Consider the following 25182-nt stretch of genomic DNA (forward strand, 5'->3'; position numbering starts at 1 on the left):
CATCTCCAGTTCAATGGCAGCCTTCCAGTCCCCCCATGGCAGCTCCTCTAGCGTAGGAGCTCTCATGCCATTGGACCCCCTCATCCTGTCACCTGCCTGTGGTGAGCGGCCAGTGCCTGAGACTTCCGAGAAAGTGTCTGAAGGCCCATCGCGTACCCGGCCGTCTGTGATTCCTCCCTGCCCAGATGAACCGGGGAGTCTGATTTCCTTCCCCTCAACTACCAAACCTGGCTTAGAGCTTCCAAATTCCCCTGAAGTCAGTGACCAAACTCCCACTGACCGGTAGGATCGGGGCCACTGAGCAAGCAGGAGGCTTTGCGCTGCTTTCTTGCCTCCTCGAGAAGGGACCCAAATCTGGAAGGTGCTGATCGCGCCCGGCTCCCATTGGCTCCGGCAGAGGCTGAGGGCGCTCAGCACCTTGCAGACTCAGGCCCACCCCCTGAGCCAGGAGCTTCCAAGTTCAGAAAGCGACGGAATACGGGTCAGCAGGGACGGGAAGGCACCGTACCTGGCTCCAGAGACCAGCAGTTGGAGGTCTGGTTTGGAGGACACACCTTGGCGGTGGAATAGATATTGTCCATCTCGCTCAGGAGGGTGTTGTACTGGGGGAGGAGGCAAAAGCAGATGTTAGGGGTCGAAGGACATGGACTCAGGGCTTCCTTCAACACATGGGCAATCCAGTCCGAGTTCCGGCACGGGGATACCCCGCCTATGTATCGACAGTGCCGCTGAGGTGCCTTTCACTTTGGTACGTGGTGCTCGGTGCATGTAGTTTTTCCAGGGAGGGTGTGAATGCGTGTAGTTTGGTGCATGTGTAGACTGGAGGGGTGCACACCTGCATGCGGGAGTATGTTATGGTGGGAAAAAATTGTCCGTGCCTGTAGTTTTGTGGGGGTACTTTTGTGGGTGAGTTTGTGAGGGTGAATGGGACTGCAGGTGGGGGTGGCTGCGTGCGCGGTTTGGCTGGTGTCGTTTAATGTGTGTGGAGGAAGAAGGCTGGGCATGCGTGTGGTTTGGGGGGTGTATGGGTGGGTGATTTGGCAGAAGGGGGGCTGTGCATGCATGAAGGTGGAGTGTGCTTTTCTGTGGGCTGCGTTGTCAGGGCTCGTTAAAATAAGGGGCAAACGGGGAGCCGATCCGACTGGTTAGAAGGAGCCAGGCCATGCATCTCCCAGCCTGCCCCGGGCCCAGATGGCTCAGTGACCCACGGTGAGGAGTGGTGATGGGGTGTAACGAACAGTGTCAGTGACCCTGGGTTCCTGAGTCAGCCCGCCTGCCACCGACAATCTGCAGGGGACCATGTCAGGCTTATGTGGGATCCATCGAAAACGAGGGACGCCCATCCCGAGGGCCAGATGAATGCTGTAGCGGGCAGAGGGCGGACAGATGCTGTGCAAAGAGTCCCTTCCCTGCCCCACAATCTACTAACACAATTCAATCCTGACCTAGAGCGACCCTGCTACTCATCGCTCTGCCAGTACACCCCCGGCTCGACCTGCAGCCCCCACCGCTATTCCTGTCCTGCTCCACCCCCCCGCACACAGCTCTTCGCTCAGGCACCCGAGTCCTCTGCAACAACCTCTCCTCTGCCAGTTTTCACACCCACTCCCCATCTTTACCAGCCTGATCTGCACCACCCTGCCAATCCACCCCTGCCCTCCCCCTGCTCTGCCAAGGCACCTACATCCCAGCATGGCCACCTCGCCTTATGCCAAGAAAAGCTGCCTCATCGAAGGTCTATGTCCCTTTCTGTAGATGGGGAGCTTCCTAATATAGCCCACATAGCCAGCTGCCAGTGAACGCTGGGCTGTGGGCTGTGCCCACCTACCCTCCCACCCCATAGGACTGACTTCGGCAGCACTCAGATCTCCAGGGAATACAGTTCCTTGGATTGACCAGGAAGCCAGCAAAGTGCTGCTGGAATTGTATTCAGCAAGCAGGGTGGATAGGATGCCGAGTTAGGAGAGTTGGTCTCTATTCCTGGTTCTGCCACTGGCTGGCTGTGTGACCTCTGGCAAGTTGTTTCCCTTCCTGCCTATTTAGGTGGTTGGCTTTTTCCAGCAGTCTCTCACTCTGCGGGTGTGCAGCCCCCAGCACGAGGATGGGACCCTGATCCCGGTTGAGGCCTCTAGGCTCTGCTGGTGCTTTTCCCGTGAAGCCAGGGGAGCATTCTTGATGCTGCTGAAAGTGTGGCTTGGATGACGAGATGGAGGCCTGAGGCCCTGACCACTTGTGACCACTAAAGATCCCACGATGGTTTTCAGATAAGTAGAATTGTTAGCCCCATTGTTCCGGCCAAATTCCAGTTTGGGAAATCACATCCTGCTCCCTAAAATTCCATTTCAATGGAATGGCCATTAGCGCTTCTTGTCCTAAATTGCTGTGTGGCATCATGTGTTCAACAGCTGCCACACTGCACCCCAGAGGGGGCTGCATTGCAGTGGTGGGTAAAATGATTCTCACTGATAGAGCTGTGAAGCACTTTGGGAGGAAAGGCCCGCTCTGGGGGAATACCAGTAGCTCTTCAGCTATCTGGGAGTGCTGCTATTTATAATGTCCTTTCCCTCTACTGCTGCAGCTGCCTCAGTTTAGTTAATGAGCGAAGATCAAAGTTTGGGAAGACATTTGCATTGGTTATTATGGTCACTGCCAGCAACAAGACAATAGCAACAGGGCATTCTCTGCATCCTGCCTGCAACTACAATCTCCAGGAGAGGAAAGGGCAGGGCTTTGTCCCTTCCTCAGGCTGAGCTTGCTGCTGGAGGGGGAGGGGGCCGGGCGGGAAGCCTTTCCTCTGGAGAAGGAAGGTATTTGCAATCACTACAAGCCTTATGGCTGGGAAGGACTAAATACAGCTAATCAGCAGGAAGGAGATTTCAACACTTGCTGCTTCTGTTCTGCCTGCGAAGAATGGCTGAGGCGTCTCTCGGCGGGAGAGAGACGCTGCTGACGCCGCTCTCGGGAAGCCTGGCCTACCGATGGAGTACGGCTGTGAATCTAGCACCAGCATGTGGGGTGAGGTCCCAGTGTCACAACTTACACTGCTACGCGGTAGTTCATCCTGGAGCTTCCCAATGCCCTTCGCAAACCGGACCCAGGTTCCTTGGGAGAGCTCAGCTCCCAGTTAGGCACTTAACCAAGTGGGCAGATTTCCCAAAGAATCCAGCTCACCGGGCACACATTGAGCTCTCCCATTAGCCTGTCCCCCATTGTGGGCACGGAGCCCTTGAGGAGCAGGCCCTGAGCTTTTTGGAAAATGTTGCCCTGCTTGCAGAGAAAAACAGCTTTGGCCATCACCCAACTGCGACTGTCTCTGGGGAGGAGGCACAGCACGGCATTAGAGCAGCAGCACCAGCGCACCGCAGAGTGTTTAAGAAGGGGACATTTTGGAGGTGTGAAATGCTCTCGCCAGTGCAAATGATTTCACTATGCCCAGCGTGAGTGTGTAATGTTCTCACCAGTCCCAGTGGGTGCAGACTTCGGCTCTGGTAGCACTTTGCACCCGATTAAACGACAACACAAGCTGTTGGGCAGCGGGCGGCCCAGGCCCTCCCGATTCCTACCTGACAAGCCCCATACGCCCCCCCCCCCCCCCCCGTCTGCCTCCTATTCAGCTGCATGGAACTTTGCTGGTGCTAGCGCAGGGCCAGGCTATGCTCTACGGTGAGGTTGCTTTGCTGGGAGAAAGTGGTGCTGGTGGGCACTGGCTGGCATAGGCAGAATGAGTCTGGTTAAACCTGCACAGGGTGAGGAGGAGGGTTGGAGCAGCAGAGCTCGGGGTCTCTGGAGTCACCCCTTGCTTTTAAATCAGACTCCACTTGCCCGCCAGGGAGCCAGGCAAAAGGATTTCTGCGGAGAGCAGTAACTTGCCTAGTCTCCAGCGTTCAGAGTGGGGCCTGCCTGACTCCCCGGAGCAACCCGCTGCCCACATTCCCAGAGTCACACTAGCACCGCTAACCCCGTGGGCTCTGCAGATGTGGGCAGGGGCTGCACATGGATGGGAGGCAGCCACGGAGCGCCCAGGAGCTGTGGTCAGTCACGAGGCGGTGCTCTTCGCGCTGACTCATTCCTGACTAATTGCCCCCCCTTCCCCTCAGCATGCTGACTTCTGGAGCGGGTAACAACCATGACCCGCTCGCTGGTGAGCATCACAGATCCCGTGGGGCTTCTCCTGACCACAGGAGCAGCCTGGAAAAATTCTAGCCTGGACAGTGATTTCCTGCCAAAGCTGCTGCTGTTTTCATTTCTGCTCTCTCTCCTTTGGCCTCGGTGCCTTGCCTTTCCTGCCTGTATTTTCCTTAGCACCCTGTCCTGCTGCATTGTTCATTTTTTTGACAGTGTGTCAACTGACCTGGCAACAGTGCCTGCCCCTCCCCCCCCCCCCCCCGTTCCCTTCACACCTCAATGATGTTTCCTCCCCCGATCAAAGAAAAAATGTGCTGTCTTTGCTTCTCTGACCTATTAATCTGAGGCCACTACCCCAGTGCTTGCCCCCAGCTGCCCTTGTGTGCCCCCCTTGGCATGGTGTAGCAGATGTGAGACCAGTTTGTGCCTCCAGGACGCCTGCCCTTTGTACCCTCACTGCTCCTGAGGGCCTGATTCCCCATTGCCCCGAGCAGTTGTTTACACCAGTGCAAGATGCTATCAGATCCTCATTGCAGCCTTTTACCGCCGCGGGCTGAGCTTTCGTGCAAACGCATTGCCCAAGCTGCAGGGCAAATTGGCTCCCACACTTTGCTGGCCGCACACCTGGCCAGCAAGGTACAGAAAAAGTCATTTCCATCGAAGCCCTGAGGCTTGGAGACATTGATGCCCTGGGAATCAGGCCATCCTAGGAAAGGCGAAAGCCGTGGTAAGGGCCCCTTTTGATTCGGCAGCAGGGGCGTCATTTCAGAAAAAATCTTGGGGGTTGGGGGAGTTGTATCAGCATCTAGACTAGACCATTAGATGTGAACGTATGATACCCTGCAAAGTCGGGGGCGGGGGCCAAAAGGGGTGCCCATTAATAGTCTGGGAGGGCGGAACTGCCCTCCTTGTCCCATAGCAAATTACAGCCTGTCCAGCATCCTGACACAGCGACTTTGTAAGACGGGCAGGATGGTCCTGACAGCCCCTGCTCTGCCACAGCCCTGGGTGACCTCAGGCAAGTCACTTAACCTCTCTGGGCCTCGGTTCCCCACCTGTACAATGGGGAGAAGAGCCCTGCCCTGCCTCCCAGGGGTGTTGGGAGGCTGCACTCACTAACCATTGTGATTGGCTCAGATGCTGTGGGGATGGGGGGGCAGAGAAGTACCTACGTAGACAGTGGGGGCCCCAGCATTCCTTTGCAGGAGGGCTTGGGACCGGTTCTCAGGATGGGGTAGCATCTCCATGCCTCTCTGCACCATCTGCTCTCAGGCCCAACAGGCCGCCCTGGGCAGGTGCCATGAATGAGGCTGCTCGCTGAGCTGATTTTAGAGCGGGGCCCACACTGACCTCTGTGGCAGCCCAGGGTGAGAAGGTGACTGAAAGCCGCCGTTGCCCTCCAGCGCCGTGGGCCGGGAGGTTGGGCCTGCACCTTCTGGAGGCGCAGAATTTCAGACTCTAAATCAAGCTGCTAGGAACCGTTCCCCTTTTTACTCCTCAAGCTGAAGCCTGGGGCAGAGCCCCTCCGCCACTGGGGCTACATGTACCAAAGTGACGAGTGATTTATTTTTTTTGGGGTGCCCAATTTGAGAGGCCTTAAAGGGGCCCGATTCCCAGACTGTGCCAAGCATCTGCCCTCTGCAAACCAGGCCCCCTTCAGACCAATCTCGGCTTGGGCCCCCGGAATCACTAGGGACTTTGAAAAACGTAGGCCCTGGAGCCCGGCCTCCCTCTGGTCTTCCTACAGCGTCTCACGCCTCCGCGGGACTGGGGCCCGTTGGTTTATTTCTGGCTCCCCTGGTTCTTCTCCTTCCCGCGGGAAGCACTCCGGCACCCGCTGGGTTTCAATTTGTTTGCAATGTTTACTTCTTCCAAGAGAAACCCGCTCAATCCGCTTCCCAGTCACATACCCTCCCCTTAGGCACTCGACACTCCTTCCGCTCTCTACCTTGGCTGGTCCGCTCGCGCTTCTCCTGGCCCGAGAGTTGGAGGGTCAGTTCCCATCCATTTCAACGTCAGCCTCCCTTGGGCCGCTGTGAAAACTCTGCCTGCTACCTCGCACTCCTATCTGATGGCCCTGATTGCTTTCCGATCTTCCCTCCACCTCTGCCTTGGCCTTATTCTAATTGCATGGGGGTTCCTTGTGGCGTCACACAGTACAGGAGCATGCACTGATTTACCTTTAAAGGACAACCATGGTGACTAACTAACAGGGGGTCTGCTCTTTTAAGGGTCAGGGGCCTGAGCGGGCCAGCCAGCCCTGTTTGATTATCCCACCCGGCTGGAACGGGAGCTGCGAGAGGGAAGTTGGCTGACTCCTGGGACTGGCCCTGGAGCAGAGAGAAGGACCTCTGACCCCGACGGCCAGGGGACCAGCTTTGTTCTGGGTCACTTTGCTAGTTCGTTCTTGGAATGAACAAACCATACACTGAGGAAAGGGCCTGCCCATGACCTGGGCATAGTATTTAATCCTTCCTGGGCTGGGGAAACAGCCCTACTGCTGGTTATAAATAGGGACTCTATATTTACTAAATCCACGTAGGCCATGCACGGAAGTTGATAGCTGGATAAGAGACCTAGTCGGAACGCTCAAACTGCCGTGGGATGAACATGGAATCGGAGACCTGGCTCTCCTATCTGCCACTGCCTGGCTGATCTGTGCCTACGGGGACGCAGAATCACTGGAGCACAAGTCCAGCACAGCCACGCCTCCTTCCACCGCAGCTTTGCCCCGGAACACGCCCGGCACCGGGAGCTCTTGTGCAGGCAGCGCAGATCTGGCAGACCTGGAGCTGCGCACGGCAGGGCCCCCTGCTGCACGGAGTTATTATCGGGGGGAGACGGGGAAGCAGGCCCAGGATGTCTGGGTTGGTGTTTCCCACCTTTCACCTGCAATCGTTGCACTCTGCTACTGCCGCTGCTTTGCTCTTTGCCAGGTTTCGCCCTGCCTGTTCGTGCTAGAGTGAATGGAGCTGGCATTCCATCCCAGGCAGGCTCTGGCAGGCGGCCCGGCATCCAAGCGGGAGGAGCTGCACCCGCTCACAGCAGGCCTGGAGTGGGGTCAACGGGCAGAAAAGCAGCTGGGAAAATCCGAGCTGCAGAGCTCCATATTTTAGCCGGAGCTGGTGACTCCCCAGGCTCCAGCCCAAACATCTACACTGCAATTAAAAAACCCCCATTGCCCGAGCCCAAGTCAGCTGGCCCGGGCCAGCCACGGGTGTCTAACTGCAGTGTAGATGTGCCCTTAGCTTCACTGGGTGTCGCTTCCCCACCCGCTCTCAAAGCAACCCAGCACGACGCCTACCTGCTGACGCTTGTCCAGGGGCAGGTTGGAAGGCCCCAGGGTCTGGATGGAGCCAATGATACTCTTCAGCTGAGTGTCTGTGAAATTCTTCCAGATGGAGCCATAGAGTTCCTTCGCTTTCTTCCCCCAGGCCTCTGTGAAGTTCTGCTCCTCCAGGGAGGCCAAGATCTGGAAGGCAGGAGGAAAGACTCTTCTGTGACAAATATTCCCCTTCCCTGGGAGAACCATTTAGCCATCGCTCCCGGGGACCGTCTGCCCTGCAGCACGTGTGACCCGCTCTGTGTAGGGCTCTAGGGAGCGGGAACCAGCCCCAGCGTGGGCCACAGACTGGCAGACCTACGCAACTCCAACCAGCAGGGACAACGAGCCCAGCAAAGAGGGAGGCACAATATGGTCCCCTGCCTCGCTGCCACACCTGTAAAATGGAGACAACGAGAACCACCTTTGTAACAGATGCATGAGCAGCATGGTCTAGTGGATAGGGCACCGGGCTGGGACTCAGGAGATACAGGTTCTGTTCCTGCCACCCACCTGTTGTGTGAGCACCGGGGTGCTACTTCACCTGCCGTTGTCTGTTTCCTCTACTGAGTTTTGTCTATAGAGACAGTCAGCTCTTTGGGGCATGGACTGTCACTCACTAGGGGTGTGTCTATACTGTAGCTGGGAGGGTGCTTTCCAGCATGGGTAGATAGATGCTCTAGCTCATAGGCGCCGACTCTGTGGGTGCTCCGGGGCTGGAGCACCCACGGGGAAAAATTAGTGGGTGCTCTGCACCCACTGGCAGCCAAGCTCCCCCCTCCTCGCCTATTTCTCCCTTCCCCGAGCATGCTGCATCCCCGCTCCTTTCCCAGTGCTTCCTGCCCCCTCCCCGCCGCCTAACAGCTGTTTGGTGGCGCTTACGACTTTCTGGGAGGGAGGAGGAAGAGCAGGGATGCGGCGCGCTCGGGGGAGGAGGCAGAGAAGAGGGGTGGAATGGGGGCGGGGCTGAGGTGGGAAAAGGCGGGGTGGGGTGGGGACTTTGGGGAGGGGTGGAATGAGGGCGGTGCAGGGGCGGGGTCGAGCACCCACCGGGCAGAGGGGAAGTCAGCGCCTATGCTCTATGAAGGGTAAAATCCATGTGCATTTTATATAACAACCTGGTATATGAATTGTGCCAGCTCTTTTCCAGACCCAAAGTCCAGAGTATGGTCAAGAGACCAGAGGCCTAGCAAATAGTGATCAGCTAGGAGAAAGCTGGAATAAACAAGATAACACTGCCTTTGCTAAGATATGCTTGGTCGGTAGAAATGCCAGATGTTGAAGCAATAACTGAATAATTATGTTTCAAATTGAACAAAGAATCCCTGTTCCTATTGCCAGGTTTCAGAGTAGCAGCCGTGTTAGTCTATATCCGCAAAAATAACAGGAGTACTTGTGGCACCTTAGAGACTAACAAATTTATTAGAGCATAAGCTTTCGTGGGCTACAACCCACTTCTTCGGATGTTCCTATTGCGTTAGTCTCTTCTGCAGGGAAACGTTCTTCCCACAGATCCAACCTTGAGTTTATGAAAAGTTGGCACATGTCAGTATAAGATATGGCATCCTTCCACCTCCCTTCCCAGGGACCAATGCTTGCCTTAAGACATAAAGGAGACAAGCTTTATTGCCCTATACTTTCACTGTTTCTTTGCTTTAACCCCTAGGAATGTACCTGTTGGACAATCAAAGGAGTTGCTCCATTCCTATGGACCCCAAATCAGAATTCAACATATATATTTTATACTAATAACATTTTATCAAAGTATTAATTAAATGTTAACTTGCTAACTTGAGACCATGGGCGGAGACATTATGTAACCTGTTAACCACTGGCTAATGTGCTATCTTGTCTTCCATGCACACCCCGCCCATGGAAAATCTATATATTCTATTGTAATCAATTGATTGGCAGTGTCTCTGAGCCTAATAAGCAAGGCGACACTCCGCCAGCGCTGTGCGTAATAAACTCCTATGCTTGACCTCGACACAGTGTGGATTTATGTCCTTCACTCTAGGCGCTGGTGTGGCCACAGCAGCTCGGGCTAGCTGCAGGAGTGCGGTCCTGGCCCACCCCCTGGGCATGTACAGCTAACGTGTGCTGCTATCTGTAGCACACTAGCTCAAGCAGTGCTGGCATGTGACCATCCACCCGTGCTGGGAAGCTCCCTCTCCGCTGCAGTGTAAACTTACCTAGGTGCACCTACAGCGCCCGACACAACCAGGGCCCGAATTCAGTTGAGGCCTCTAGATGCTACTATCACTTAAATAATAACCAAGTGCTAATGGGAGTCCTAGGTATTCGTATGAGACAACGTGGGGGAGGGGGGAGGAGCGCCCACTGGAGCGCGGGGGGCTGGGGAGGGACTGTCCAAGGTTTGAGGCAGTGGCTCATTTGTCGGTATTTTTGTCATTCCTTTTCCTAAATCTGGTGCAGCCACAAAACAAGGCTGGGTGGGAAGCTAGCCCGCACAGTACAGGCAGGGCCGGCGCAACCCATTAGGCGACCTAGGCGGTCGCCTAGGGTGCTAACATTTGGGGGGCGGCAACCAGATCTTCGGCCGTCCCGGTCGCCAGCGGTATTTTGGGGGCGGGACCTTCTGCCGCCTCTGTCGGGGGCGGCATTTCGGGGGTGGGACCTCTGCCACCTAGGGCGGCAAAAAAGCTGGCGGCGCTCCTGAGTACAGGACCCGCTTCCCCATTGCCCTGCACCGTGGTCATTCACACTGGCACAAGGGGAGGGCCAAGGGGGGGGTGTGCGTGTGTGTGAATTGTTACCATTCTGATTTGCTGGCATTTTATACCCACTTTGCACTCAGGGGGCCTGATTCTCACTTAGAGGCAGTGGCAGCGTGAAGGGGCCTTGAAGTGAGGAAAGGCAATTGATTCCCACTTTACAGCCTGCTAGAGCTGTGTAAAAGGGCCTTAGTATGAGAATCAGGCCCACTTTGCACTGGTGTATATGGGTACGTCTACACTGGGGGGAAGGGGAGGCAGCAGTGACTCTTAGAACTCAGGTCAACGGACTTTGGCTCAATTAGCAGTGTAGACGTTCGTGCTCAGGCTGCCCGCCAGGCCCTGAGGCCCTCCCCGCTGGCCTGCATTTGGGATGGGCCAGATCTGAACTCCCCACCATTAAGTTTGGGAATGTCTGAATGCAGGATTTTGGTCTGTCCTGTTATATAGACAGATAAAGGGGGAACCCTAACGTTCGGATCCAGGTTCAGATTCCCGATTCCCCTGGTATTAAGATCCAGGGTTTGTTCAGACGAGGGGTGTAACCATTCACGCCCAGCAAGGCCATCGGTCCATCGGGCAGCAGGACTCCTTTCAGTCATGATTGCTCTGATCCCCATCAGCAGCAATTCCCCCAGCTGTTGAAATGACCTCCCTCATTATCCTGGGTTCCTGCAGCTTGCCCCATTCATTCACTTGCCGCCCTCCGCTCGCTTCTGGCAACTGACACCAATGGCTCATTGCCCAGATATGCTGGGCAAGCCCAGCTGTGCAGATGAAAACCTCGCCAGCCCTGTGGCTGAGCGGCTCACGCAGAAGTCGCTGTGTAAGGACGGCACTTTACAAGAGATCTGGCCAGGAAGGGGGAAATAATCAGAGGTGATGCACAGAGTTGCACTGATCTCTGACATTTCTGAGAGGAGACACCGGTTTCCAGCGAACGTGGAAATCGCTCCAAGTCCCACTCCCTGCCTGGAGCTTCTGCAGCTGGCAAACAAGCTCCAGAAAGGGTGGCATGTGAGGTCCCACTTTTGAACTGAACAGGAGCAGCAGGTGGATTATAAGTGGCTTGCGGGTAAATGTGCGTCTTTTGCAGCCCTGCTGGCATCTGCAACAGGCAAGGTTGACTAAACTGCACTGTTTGCAGGGGAAAAACCTGCTCCATTTATAAGTGGGCTATAAATGATTAACAGGAAATTATGAGATGTTTTCACACGTGGTTAGAGAGTCCAGCAAGTCAATCATTTGCGGATAACTATCTCTGACAGCTTCTACGCATGTGCTTAAAATCATCAGGACACGTACCGCTCATGTCTGCAATGTGCTTAAACCTTTTATACATGGAACCTTAGGAGAAAGTGGAACCAACCTATTCCTTACATAATCTGTCTGTCCTGCTCTGCTAACCACAAGGATATGCCATGCACCTTCCAGGAGGGATCTTTCAAAGCGCCGAGTCTCGGCCCTGTTCCCATTGACCCTGACGGGAGGCAAGTTAGAGCAAGGCTGAGCACTTTGGGAAAATCCCGTCTTTGGTTCAAAGATGGCTCAGCATTGCTCACTCTCACAATCCAATCACAAATCTTGCAATATTTGGTGTTTTTCTTAAAGAACCAACTCCTGGAGTCACGTGATGATGGTAGAATCTTGGTTTCCATTTAATTTTTTTTTTTTTTTAAAGCAAGTTTCTAGCTCTCGTGGTTTCAGAGAAAAGCTTGAAAACATAAAGCAAGTGAACCCGAAAAGCTAAAGACAATAGAAGGCAAAGAAAAAAAGAATCCTACATTTATTTGTTAAAACTCTTGCTTTTTAACCCAATCTCATGATTTTTGGAGCCTGATTTTGGAATGGCTGGAATTGCCAATATGGAGACTTTTACTTTAAACTAAGGAAACAAACCAACTAACAAAAAACAGTCTCCAGCGGAGAGAGTGTAGTGTGTGCATTTCACTTGGGAACAGACTGCAGCAAATGTCTCCACACACAAGCAGAATTCTGGGAGGTTTAAAGGCACAGTGCACTGAAAACAAAAAGCAGCGGCATTTCATAGTTACATACACATCACTCTAGCCATTTGTCTACCCAAAGTATTTCTAACGTGCCTAGACTCAAGAGTGAGGGGCACCAGCAGCATCTAGATGTATCAGACAAAAATCTATTGCATATAAAGAGAGCTGTATGTATAAGCTGAATTCAATGTTGTGAGCACACATTCCAGCCAACCAACTCCCATTTGCATTCAGGAGCCAGCATGGTCTAGTGACTAGCGCATGGGCCTGGGAGACCTAAGTTCTAGTCCCATCTCTACCGCTGACCTGCTAGAGGGCCTTGCGCAAGTCTCTTTGCCATCTTGTGCCTCAGTTTCCCCATCTGTAAAATGGGAACAATGACACTGACCTCCTTGGTAAAGCATGATAGAAAGTGCTAACTAAGAGCTAGGTATTAATTATAACATTACTAATAAGTGAGGGGGCTGGAGGGTTATTTAGTGATGTGGGCACCAGGCTGCTGGGCCGTCCCACTACCTGATGTCACACAGCCCTTCTCAAGTGGCAATGGCCTCAGGGTAGCTGGCTTTGAATTGGGAAGAGACCCGTAGATCTAGCTTTGTGCCCTGAAAAATCTGAATGACCCCAGGAGTATTTGCAATTCCTGTAAATGCTACTGTTGTGTTCATTTTATACAGATGCAGGGCTCCCTCCCATGAGCAAAACGAGACTGTTAGCCTTCAGGAGCCTGGCTGCCAGTGCAGGCGCATCAAACCCAAGCGCCAAGCAAGACAGCCACCAGCCCCTCCTCTTGTCACTTGGCTGGCTGCGTGCACGTGCAGCTGACACGTGAGTAGCTGTCAGGTGCAATGTTAAACCCCCACTTTGCAGGGGTGGAGGATGGAAAGGTGGCTCCGGAATGGGCCGATTCCCGCCCTAAGAGCCCAGGGAAAGGGCTGAGTCGGCTCTTTTGCTTTGGAGCGTCTGGTGGGCAGATATGATGCGGAGCCTGGAAACTCCCCATCACCCACTGCCCACTCTGCGCTCTCGTTAACACTCCAGGAAGTTCAGGGGCAGCTCCACATCCCTTCCGTTTCTCACACTCCACCTGGTGCCGAGGGGTCACACCAGGCTCCCTCTGCCAACCAAGCCCAGCAGCGAGGGACAGGAAAGGCAGGCACACAGGGAGGTCTCCACACCCCTCCATGCCACAGAGGAGGTCTTCCTCACTGGCATGGAGGGAGGAGAATCCAGGCATTAGTCCCCAACCCCCTGTGGCAGGGTCAGCCTCCATGATGCCCCCTTGTGGCCTGCTGTGGCACTACTCACCCTACCTCAGTTTCCCTGGAGGCAAAACTCTGCTCCGGGGATCTGCACCTTGTATCAGGGCTTCCTGCCAGACCCGCCCTGCACCTGCTGGCTCCCCCCCCGCCCGCTGCTGGTTGGGCTTGAGACCCAGCTCAGTTCTGGTCATCAGCTGGCCACAACCTTTCTACTCAGAGAGTGCGTTCTCTCAAGTTAATCCTTCTCAGCAGCCCAGCCTACCTGCCCCTGGAAGCGCTTTCAGGCAGCTGCTTCTCGCAGCACCCCCAGGCGTGGTGCTGATCCCCAGTGTTGCCAACAGGCTGGTTTTTGCTGTGCCTTGCCTGTTGCAGTGCAAGCGATGTGAGGAGCCGGGGGGGGGGGGGGGTGTTTGCCATGCACACACGCAGCCGTGCGAGCAGCGATCTTGTAACTACCAGCCATGCACATCACAGCTGGAAGCACACCGGCACCCAGCTCCCACTCTGCATCCTGGGCCCTCCCCTGCCAAAACCACAGTCGCTCCTCCTGGGGCTGGGGAACTGAAAGCGGGAGAGAGCCGAGGCTCGCCAGCAGAGAGACCCCTGCCTCCCTCACCCTGCTCCTTACCCATCCCTGCTGGCGAGGCTTAGGTCTGTCCTGCTTTCCTGAGCCCTCATGGGAGCACCCCCAACACCATCATCCCCTCAGGGGGCTCCAGGAAGTGGGACAGACCCACTGGTTCTTTCTGGGACCCTTTCTGCTCGCTCGTACACTACTGACCTTTCCAACTCTCTCTCCCTGGAGCTCCAGCTTCTCCTCAGAGCTCCCCCTGGCTTGAGGCGGTTTCCATCATACACAGGCTTTGCGGTTTGGTTCAATGGCTCTCAGCACCCCTCCACTATACAAATTGTTCTAACGCCACAGCTCCCTGGAGTCCTTCCCACAGGCTGGGATCCTTGTTCCCAGTCTACCTACAGGCCACAGGTTTAACCTTCCCCCACAAGCCTGCCCCAGGAGCCTCTTTCTCCCCTCTCAGCCCATCACAGGAGAGATCTTTCCTTCGGCAGCTCTGCTCCCTCACTGGCCTCCACCAGGCCTTTATGGAAGCCACCTGTCTCTCTCCCAGCTACAGCTGATACCTGACTGAAGCCATCTGATTCCCAGCCGACCAGGATCACCTGGGTGTGTGTGTGTAATGAGCAGGACTCACTCACGCCTCCTACTGGTCATCTTAGGGAATTAGCTCTTTTCCAGCCTGGGCACCCTCTGCAGGCTGGCATCCTGCTTGTAGCTGGCCCTGTGTCCCTCCCAGACCCCAGTGTCCCTTTACCCTGGGGCTGCCCCCTGGCAATACCCCCACCGCTCTCTATGGGTCTCCCCTCTCTGGGAAACCCCCCACCCTCTAATCCCCACCTTGCCTCAGTCTGGGCTACTGCCAGTCATCACCAAGCCCCACTCCCTGGGGCAGACTGCAGTGTAAAAGCCACTCATCATAGGCAAGGGGGTTCAGACCCGCTGCCTTTGCCTTTCACCCAGTACCTCTATGGGCCTTGGACCAGGCCCTGCAGCCCGGGGAGTTGCCAGCCTGGAGCGCCCCTGCTCCTTCCCCAGCCCTGCTTCAGTCTAGTACCCTTTCTGCAAGCAACCAGGCCCTGCTCTGTCCCAGCCTGAAGAGACAGTCCTGGGCTGCTGGCTCCCAGCCTTTTTATACAGGCCAGCTGTGGCCTGATTGGGGCGTGGCCCAGCTGCAGCTGCTTCCCCAATCAGCCCAGTTTAGCAGCTCTCAGCCACAGCCTTCTCCCAGGGCTGACTTTAACCCCTTTTCCGCTGGAGTGGGGGAGCCGCCCCACTACAGGGGGGACAGACTGATCTGTCAGAGATGAGGCTAAGCCTGACTCCCCTTAAAGGGCCAGTCAGACAGGGACACCCCCACATGGGGCATGTGGAGGGGCCGGTTTGCAGCTCTACTGGCCTTCCCGTGGAGGCCTCATCTCTTCTTCTTCTAGGAGCGCTAGTCATGGTTCATTTCACCCTCCCCCATCCCTGCCCAAAGCCCCCCGAGGCAGAGTTTCGGCAGGGAGAGATGAATGCCGTCCTAAAGAACCCAAGCCCTGAAAAGCCTGGAGTAGTTCTGGACCCCGGGTATGGGATCCAGAGCCTTTCACCTTGGGGACCGCAGAGCACATCCAGCCAACGGTACTAGCCCCAGTGACAGAGAGTTATTGCCACATCTCCGTCAGCTGTTTGGTGGCCTCAGGCACCGGCAGGCAGGTGTCCATTGCTGTCACACCTGGCATCAGGTGGTCCCTGTGTGGGCAATCTCAGGGGACGGATTGGCCTTGGAGACAGACTTCGTCCACCCCAGGATAGAGGAGGTGAGCCAGGGACGGGCAGCTCGCACTGTTCGTGTATTCACTGCAGGAGAAAGAGAGGACCTTTGAAGTCCAAGGCTGCCAGTCTGACACCTTTCCCCAGTGCTCTGCCCACCTCAACACCTCCCGCCCCTGCCCCCGTTTTTCAGCCTGAACTAGCTTTCACGTTCCAGGCACAGCAGATTCACTCTGCTTTCGTTTCTGGGGAGAGCCCCGTTCCGATCCCATCAGACTGCTCAGTCATTCGCAAAGGCCTCTCCTGTGTGCACTGTGGCAGGGAGGCAAAGCTGGGGCAAGGCAAGTCACCCGCTCTGATTTCTTGGCAAGATTCCTCCTCTTCTCCCAGTGACCGGATGCTGGCCATTGTCCTAGGGAAGGTGCGTTGTGGACAGGGCCGGCTCCAGGCACCAGACGAGAAAGCACGTGCCTGGGGCGGCACATTGTAAGGGGCGGTCTCTTCTGTGGGGTTCTGGTATTGCTAGGGATTGGCTTCTACAGCTGTGAGTTTCCAAGAGTCTCTTACACGGCACCCAAGCAGGTCTAACACTAACACACGTCTTGCACGGACGAGCAATGACAAGATCCCCATGCAACTCCAAAGATTTTCTGATAGTTGTTTTTCCCGGGGGAATGAGGGGCAAATGCAGTATCTGAGGAAACACTGGAGAAGAGATGTCAGTCAGCCAGAGTCCACAGACACGCCATTTAGATAGACAGATAGATATGTATGGGGATGGAATGATCATCAGATAGATAGATAGATAGATAGGTAGATATGCTTAATACTGCTTTGTTATTATAGAGTTGCTAATCAGTGCGGAACTACTGACTGACTTTCTTGTAAAAAATTGATCGTATGATTTATTTTGGGGGAAAAAATATATATATATACAGAGAGAGAGGGAGAGAGAGATTTGTGGTCCTGGATCTAGCAAATATACTATATGAAATAAAATGTTTGTCAGGTTAGATCTTATCAGCCTTCTCACTGTCTTCCCTTTAAAGAGCTGATTGTTTAGGTAAATGTCACTGATTTGCTAATTACCAGGAAGAAAGATAGGAGAACATTCTGAAGCTCTCTCTGCCCCAGGCCCAGACAACTGTCAGCAATACCAATGCAACACAAGGTTGCCACTGGACTCAGATTCTCCGCTGCCCTGTTGTCATGTACACCTTTGCAAGGTGGGTGTCAAGTGCTCACAAAGGACGGCAGAGTTCCACACCTACCAGACACTCACTTTGCACTGGTGCAAACGATGACTCCGGGGGCAGAACAACAGGGAATCAGGCCCATGATTCCTATATCAAAGCAGAAGGCACCATTCTCTCCCTAGGGCTTTATTTCCATCCTGCCCCATATGGTGAAACACTCCTCTATCCAAAAGTTACTGAAGGGGTTTCTCTGGTGTATTAGCTCTCTGCACTGGGAGAGCCGGGCCCCTGGGTCTAAGCATGGCTTTGTGAGGGGAGGGACATGAAAAATCCAAGCAATATACATCTGTGAAGCTCTCTCAGCTCTAGATCAGTATTTCTGTGGTCTGATTGCTGGTTTGGGGCAGCACACAGGTTTTAGGCACCTTCACCTGGGATGACCTGCATAACTCACTCGTGGATTTGGGCTAGAGGATGGGGCACGAGACGGACACTCCGGAAACTTTGCTTCCATTTCCAGCTCTGCCACTGCCTGCTGGGTGGCCTTGGGCAAAGCACTTACCCTCCCAGCCTTTGTCTGTGTTAGACTGTAAGCGCTTTGGGGCAGGGGCTGCCTCTTGCTTTTAGCACAGCGCCATGGGGCCCTGGCCGCAGCCATAGCCTGTAGGTGATACTGTAATAGCAGTGACGAATAGCCCCCATGGCTAATGGGGCCATCTCACACTCAGGCCGGTAGCTTTCACGCCGCAGCAGTCTCTCTCAGTCTCATCCTTCCCCACTGGAGATTCTGCATCCTCCCCCGTGGCCCCGTTACACTCCTCTTCGGTGCACACCTAGCTCCCCCTCCCCCATGCCCACTACAAGCTCCTCCTGCCCACCCCCGTACTGCATGAGGAGGTAGATTCCCTCCCCACACCCGCAGTGCTGCCAGTGGGGGGGAGCAGCTTTAAACCCCAAGCCACAGCAGCCCACATTTTAGGCTATATTAGGTGTGTCTCCTCCCCCCGCAACCCCAGGGCCCTTCCAGTCTCAGGGGCTCCCCGCTCGCAGGGGTAGACCTGAGGACAAAATCAGTCTCCTCTGGACCTTTGGAGCATCGGCCGCTGGGGACAGGAAGGGGTTTGCCCAGGACGCTCCATGGGCCCTACGCTTCTCTGCTGACGCTTCGACAAGCTAAAGTTTACCGGGCCTGATCCCCGGTTGGTGTAAATCAACAGCTCCACTGAAGTTAACGGAGCTCCGGCAATTTACGCCGCGAAGGACCCGGCCTGTTCTCTTTATTCCTGTTGAGCTGTAGGTAAGCGCCAGTCATGCGGAAACCCGACGGGCTGGTGCCAACGCTGCTCGCTGCGGGCTGGGATAATGGAAGAGACATGTCATTCTGGCGCTTTCCCGCCAACTAGGCAATTCAGACCCCCTGGAAGGGACACGCAGGCTGGGGAGAGCCCCACTAGATTCACCCCTCCCTTCTGCCTGGCTTGGCTGATAAGAAAAGTCACCCGAGGAGGCCTGCTAGACTCAGCCTTGCTTCGCGGCTCTAGGGCTTTGGGGAGGAGCCCCAGCTGCCCTAGGAGAGAGCTGTCACCCTTCCCCACCGTGCTGACTGCCAGTCCCCTGTGCTAACCACTAGCCCACACTCCCTTCCTAAGCCGAACAGGACATTGGTAGCACAGTTCCTGTTTTCTGTCCCTGTTCCTGTTTTCCTTTTAAAATGTCAGAACCTCCAGAGTCATATGGTGCCTGTTGTTAAACATCTATTACAAAACACAAAGGCTCAGCTCTCACGCTGGGGTGGACCAGCAGAGGTCAGGCGGCTGAAGTTCCGACCCACAGTGCATGACATAACACTGAAATCTTGGGCCAGCGCCTCGGCATTGAGTCTTGTCCCCTTGTGCCATAGACTCAAAAAGGGCCTTGCATTCCAGGGAGCCTGAGCCACCAGGACAGCCCTAGGGATTGTTGCAACTGGTGTAGGTTAGAGCAGCCCTAAGGCTGTTCTAATATACGCTGGGGGGGAATAACAAGTGGTCAGCTGCCTCCAGGAGTGGGGGAGAGATAAAGATAACGTAGGGCCACCTTTGACCTCCCAGCTGGTCCAGGCTGGGCATGATTTGGCTGGACCCAAGGTTTCTGACCTCTTTCCTTTCGTCAGCTTGATTTCTCCACCTTAATTGTGCACTAACATATGCGTTCATCGGTGAGCATGATATTTTGCCTGCAGAAGTGGTGGTGCCCAGTGGCTAGAGCAGGGGCCTGGGGTTCCCTGCTGCTTGCTCTTGAGTAAGTCACTTTCCCTTTCCTGTGCCATTAAAAGGGGTACAAGACTCTCGTTGGGCATGGTGAGACTTAATCCAGGGGGCAGAGTTGTTTGTGAGCCTGCCATTACAGGCGCCATAGCTGCCCAGAGGATCTCATTGTAAGGACTGGAGTGAGATCATTTCATAGCTGCAGCTCTTCAGCCATCAAGCAGCAGGATGTTGCCTTTGTATTGTCCCCAGCCCTGCCAGACTAGGAGAATGCAAACAGAGCGCAGATGCCTCTGAGTGAAGAACTCCCTGCGATTTCTTGATTGCCCTGGCAGGGCTGTGAATGGCCAAGCAACACCCCCTTCAGGGGGCTGCTCTGTTGAATGAGCTGAATCTGGACAATCCCCTCTGCAAAAGAGACAGCTGGCCCTCTAGACATGCATGAGGGGCCATGGTGGAGTCTCCTCCATGCACGGAGAGGAGACATTAACCGCACATTGGAGACGGACGCTCAGCGCGCACACACACACACACATTTTAAATGCACAGATCACACACACATTCTTATAAATACAGACACATATGAATACGCAGGTAGTAGTAGGCATCATTCAGTCTTGAGAGACCCTGGGTATGCACACCCTTGAGGGGTAAAGAATTTACTCCGTTGGTTTTATGGCAGCCGCGAAGCTGGCTGAAGAGACCCACTCGAGAGAGACATTCGCTGCCGCATCTGTCACATTTAAAGGTGATGTTTCGACCCTTTGGGCTCTGCCTTCTGCGAGCGCCTTTCTCCTCTGCGAAGCTGGACAGCTTCCTCTCGGCACTCCGGAGACCTTTGTTAAGCTCTTGTTTCCAAAGGCTGCGGTCTTGAGTGTGATCTTCCCAGTTGTCCACGTCCATTTCTTTGAGGTCTTGCTTGCACACATCCTTGAAACGCGATGTTGGGCGTCCTTTGGGTCTTTTTCCAGATGCCAGTTCACCACAGAGGATGAACTTTGGGGTGCACCCATCATTCCTTCGGCACATATGCCCAAGCCAGTGGAGGCGTGTTTGCACGCTGGCCCGTTTGAGCACCTCAATGTTGGTGACTCCATCCCTCCAGGAGATTCCAAAGATTCGACAAAGGCAACGCGTATGAAAGCTGTTGAGCCTCTTTTCCTGATGAGAGTACAAGGTCCATGTCTTGTGTAATGCTGACAGACCCCGGTCATCGGCGGGCAGGATCGAACCGGGGACCTTTGGAGCTTAGTGCATGAGCCTCTACCACATGAGCTAAAAGGCAATTGGCTGTTAGCTAAGGCTGTAGAGCAAACTCATTAATCTCTCTAAGTGGTCTTGGTGCCACTAGATGGGGCAGAACACCACACCCAGCAGGTGTGTGGGTTACACTTGCTCCCATACAAAAGTGTGCTGCTAACACATTCACGATGCACACAGATCTGTGTGTGTTCTGTCTGTTTGTTGTTTTGCCAGACCCTCTTGTTCAGTCTAGGCAGTGTTGTGGCAGCTTTGCCAATGCGGATGTTGAGTTCCGTTTCAAGTGAAAGGTTGACTGCGATAGTGGAGCCCAGGTATGTGAACTCAGTCACCACTTCACGTTCATAGTTGTTGATCTTGATGGACGGTGCTTCCTCAACTCCTTGGCTCATTATGTTTGTCTTTTCTAGGCTTATAGTAAGCCTGAAGTCTTGGCAGCCTTTCGAAAAACTGTCCATTAGGTTTTGAAGATAAGCTTCTGTGTGGGTTGTCACTGCTGCGTCATCAGCAAAGGGGAAGTGTTGGATAAGGGCTTCCTGGGTCTTGGTTTTAGATCTGAATCTTGCATGTGCACATACACATATACCCTCCCCCCCAAGCATAGAATCGTAGGACTGGAAGGGACCTCGAGAGGTATCTAGTCCAGTCTCCTGTGCTCATGGCAGGACTAAATATTATCTAGACCAATGTTCCCTCTAATTTTTTACGTCCATGTGCGGAATGGATTTTGTTATGTGCACCAATATGGAGGTGATGTGTGGCGTGGATGGGGCCGAGGGGTTCGGAGTGTGGGAGGGGGCTCAGAGCTGGGGCAGAGGGTTGGGGGGGGGCAAGGGCTCTGGCTGGGGGTGCAGGCTCTGGGGTGGGACTGGGGATGAGGGGTTTGGGGTGCAGGCTGCCCTGGGGCTGCGGCGGGGAGAGAGGACTCCCCATGGGCACCTCTCCCTGGCCACAGCAGCTCCGGGGCTGGGGCTGGGGAAGAGGCACCTCTCTCCTCTTCAGTCCAGGCCCTTGATAGCCTGCTGCACAGCCACGCAGCTTAGAGGGAACTTAGGTCTAGACCATCCCTAACAGGTGTTTGTCTAACCTGCCCTTAAAAATCTCCAGTGATGGAGATTCCACAACCTCCCTAGGCAATTTATTCCAGTGCTTAACCACCCTGACAGTTAGAAAGATTTTCCTAATGTCCAACCGAAGTTGCAGCCAGGATGGTTTAAGCCCATTGCTACTTATCCTATCCTCAGAGGTTAAATAATTTTTCTCCCTCCACCTTGTAACAACCTTTTATGTATTGAAAACTGTTATCATGTCCCCTCTCAGTCTTCTCTTCTCCAGACTAAACAAACCCAGTTTTTTCAATCTTCCCCCATAGGTCATGTTTTCTAGACCTTTAATCATTTTTGTTGCTCTTCTCTGGACTTTCTCCAATTTGTCCACATCTTTCCTGAAATGTGGCACCCAAAACTGGACACAATACTCCAGTTGAGGGCTAATCAGCGTGGAGTACAGAGGAAGAATTACTTCTCGTGTCTTGGTTATAACACATCTGATAATACAGCCCAGAATGATGTTTGCTTTTTTTGCAACAGTATTACACTGTTGACTCATATTAAGCTTGTGATCCACTATGGCCCTCAGATTCCTTTCTGCACTACTCCTTCCTAGGCAGTCATTTGCCATTTTGTATGTGTGCAGCTGATTCTTCCTTCCTAAGTGGAGTACTTTGCATTTGTCCTTATTGAATTTCATCCTATTTACTCCAGACCATTTCTCCAGTTTGTCCAGATCATTTTGAATTTTAATCCTACCCTCCAAACCACTTGCAACCCCTCCCTGCTTGGTATAGTCTGCAAACTTTATAAGTGTACTCTCTATGCCATTATCTAAATCATTGATGACGATAATGAACAGAACCAGACCCAGAACATCCCTGCAGAACCACACTCGTTATGCCCTTCCAGCATGACTGTGAACCACTGATAACTACTCTCCGGGAATGGTTTTCCAACCAGTTATGCACCCACCTTATAGTAGCTCCATCTAGGTTGTATTTCCCTAGTTTGCTTATGAGAAGGTCTTGCGAGACAGTATCAAAAGTCAAGATATACCACATCCACCGCTTCCCCCCATCCACAAGGCTTGTTACCCTGTCCAAGAATATACATATATATGGATATGTATACGTATGTATATTATTTGACAGAGTAACTGAGTAATGTATATATACACGTCTAGCCACATGCACACATACACTTCGTTACTCCCCTGTGGCCAGATCTATACACTGTACACACACTTCCACATATACATGCATATTTGCACACACATATGTATATAGACATTTATTACACCCACACGCACTTACAAACACATCTAGCGTTAGCCTCTTCACTGAGATGCCTGGTACAACCCAACAGAAGTCAGTGGGATTACCAAAGGGTTGGCATCATGGCCCTAGACCAAAGCTGGACACATACAGATACGTCCTGACACACAAACACATTCAGCCAAGTCCACGGTACGCATGTAGACACATGCCCACTATACAAAATCACCTATGGGCCAGATCCTCAGCTGCCCAACACAACCCTGCCCCGATCCTGGCAGCTCTGGGCAACGGGCTGCCCTCTGGCGCAGCGAGGGTCTTGGCACACAGGGGCACTGGCACGAAACTTTAGTTCAGGGCCTGGGGCCGAAGGCGGGTGCCAGGGGCTGTATCCATTCACTCCGTTGCCCCCGGCTCAGGCTAGAGCAGCCTGTGGCTACCGTACCCCATAGCTCCCAGGGCTGTATGGCAGCCGGGAGTCCCCAGCCCAGGGGACCCCACCCTCCCTCCCTGCTCTCCCCCGCATGGGCAGGCAGGGGGAGCCGGGATCCCACTGCAGGAAGGAGACGCCCCGGAGCTAGGACACGCGTCCGCCCCAGCATCTCCAGCCAGCAGCCAGGGCACCGACTCGCGGCATCCCAGCGCTGCGCGGAGCTCCGGGCACCAGCCTCGCCGCCGCCCCCGGGGAAAGGGCTGCACCGGGGAGCCGCGCTCCAGCCCATCCCCGCGGCTTCCCGGCCAGCCGCTCGCCCCGTCTAGTTTGCAGGGTCCCGAGCGATGACCGCGTCCGCTCCCCGCAGCTCGCAGCCGGTCCGAGTCAGCTGCTCAACCCCCCTCTCCCCCACATGCCCCTTCTTCCCCGGCAGCCCCCCGGGCACCTCCCCGGGGGGCTCCTCCCCGTGCCAGCCCCCAGGCAGGAGCGCACAGAGTCCGCCGGAGCCAGGCAGCAGGTGGGGACCCCGGCTCTGCTTTCCCCAGTGCCCGATGCCCCTAGGCAGGGGCGGGGGGGGCACCGACCCTGAATGGCACCTGCTCCCCCTCGAGGGGCTGGGCCGCCCAGGGGGGGCTGCTCTGGGCTGCGCCCCCCCCTCCCCCGCCAGCCCGCGGCGTGGCCCCCCCCGGAGACCCCGCCCGGGCTCCTACCTGGCGCTCGGCGTTGGGCTTGGTGAGGTTGGTGTTGTAATCCCAGCTGGCGGACACGCTCCGGAACAGGACCCCCTCGGCGGAGCTGTTGTAGCCCTGCGCGAAGAGGACAGCCCCGGGCTCGCTGGCGTCGGTGTCGGGGGGCAGGAGCCCGGCTTCCAAGGCAGCCGCCCCGCCGAGCCAAAGCAGCAGCAGCCGCAGAGCTGGGGGCATCCTGGCACCCGCGTCGGCCCCGAGCGCCTGGCCAGGGAGCCGCCCGCAGCGGCCGGCGGCTTATAAGCGCTGCCCAGACCCTGCCCACCGAGCCGGCCTCTCCCCGCAGATAAGAGGGAACATTTTACTCTCCCTTCGGCGGCTCGTAGCGGGAGCCCGATGAAAGAGCCACTCGCGGTGCCAAAGTCCTTCCATGCAGCACAGGGAGGGGAGATGAGAGGGAATTGGGGAGAGGGGGGAATGGGGAGGAAGAGAAGGAAGGGGGAAGGGGAGAGAGAGGGAGAAGGAAGATAGAGAAGGAGGAGGGAGAGAAAAGAGAAGGGGGGACAGAAGGGGGGAGAAAGGGGGAAGGAGGAGGGAGAGAAAAGAGAAGGAAGGGGGAGAGAGGGGGAAGGAAGATAGAGAAGGAGGGAGAGAAAAGAGAAGGGGGGACAGAAGGGGGAGAGAGGGGGAAGGAGGAGGGAGAGAAAAGAGAAGGGGGGACAGAAGGGGGAGAGGGGGCAAGAAAGATAGAGAAGGAGGAGGCAGAGAAAAGAGAAGGGGGGACAGAAGGGGGGAGAGAGGGGGAAGGAGGATAGAGAAGGAGGGAGAGAAAAGAGAAGGGGGGACAGAAGGGGAGAGAGAGGGGGAAGGAGGATAGAGAAGGAGGGAGAGAAAAGAGAAGGGGGGACAGAAGGGGGGAGAGAGGGGGAAGGAAGATAGAGAAGGAGGAGGGAGAGAAAAGAGAAGGGGGGACAGAAGGGGGAGAGAGGGGGAAGGAAGATAGAGAAGGAGGAGGGAGAGAAAAGAGAAGGGGGGACAGAAGGGGGGAGAGAGGGGGAAGGAGGATAGAGAAGGAGGGAGAGAAAAGAGAAGGGGGGACAGAAGGGGAGAGAGAGGGGGAAGGAAGATAGAGAAGGAGGGAGAGAAAAGAGAAGGGGGGACAGAAGGGGGGAGAGAGGGAGAAGGAGGATAGAGAAGGAGGGAGAGAAAAGAGAAGGGGGGACAGAAGGGGGAGAGAGGGGGAAGGAGGAGGG

The 25182-nt window shown here is 55.0% G+C and overlaps 1 protein-coding gene across 2 annotated transcripts in view; it reads right to left on the reverse strand.

The window, feature by feature from the left end:
• ACE (angiotensin I converting enzyme) overlaps window positions 1-24166 on the reverse strand; it is a 59782-nt gene extending 35616 nt beyond the window's left edge. For both annotated transcript variants that reach the window (XM_065422491.1, XM_065422490.1), the window contains exons 1-3: window positions 23954-24166; window positions 7430-7597; window positions 509-602 (exon numbers count right to left, since the gene is read on the reverse strand). In XM_065422491.1, the coding sequence (XP_065278563.1) occupies window positions 509-602; window positions 7430-7597; window positions 23954-24166 (475 nt within the window). The remainder of the gene's footprint in view (window positions 1-508; window positions 603-7429; window positions 7598-23953) is intronic.
• Window positions 24167-25182: the final 1016 nt, after the last annotated feature.

This window comes from Emys orbicularis, chromosome 25 (assembly GCF_028017835.1).
Source record: "Emys orbicularis isolate rEmyOrb1 chromosome 25, rEmyOrb1.hap1, whole genome shotgun sequence".
Taxonomy (NCBI): Eukaryota; Metazoa; Chordata; order Testudines; family Emydidae; genus Emys; species Emys orbicularis.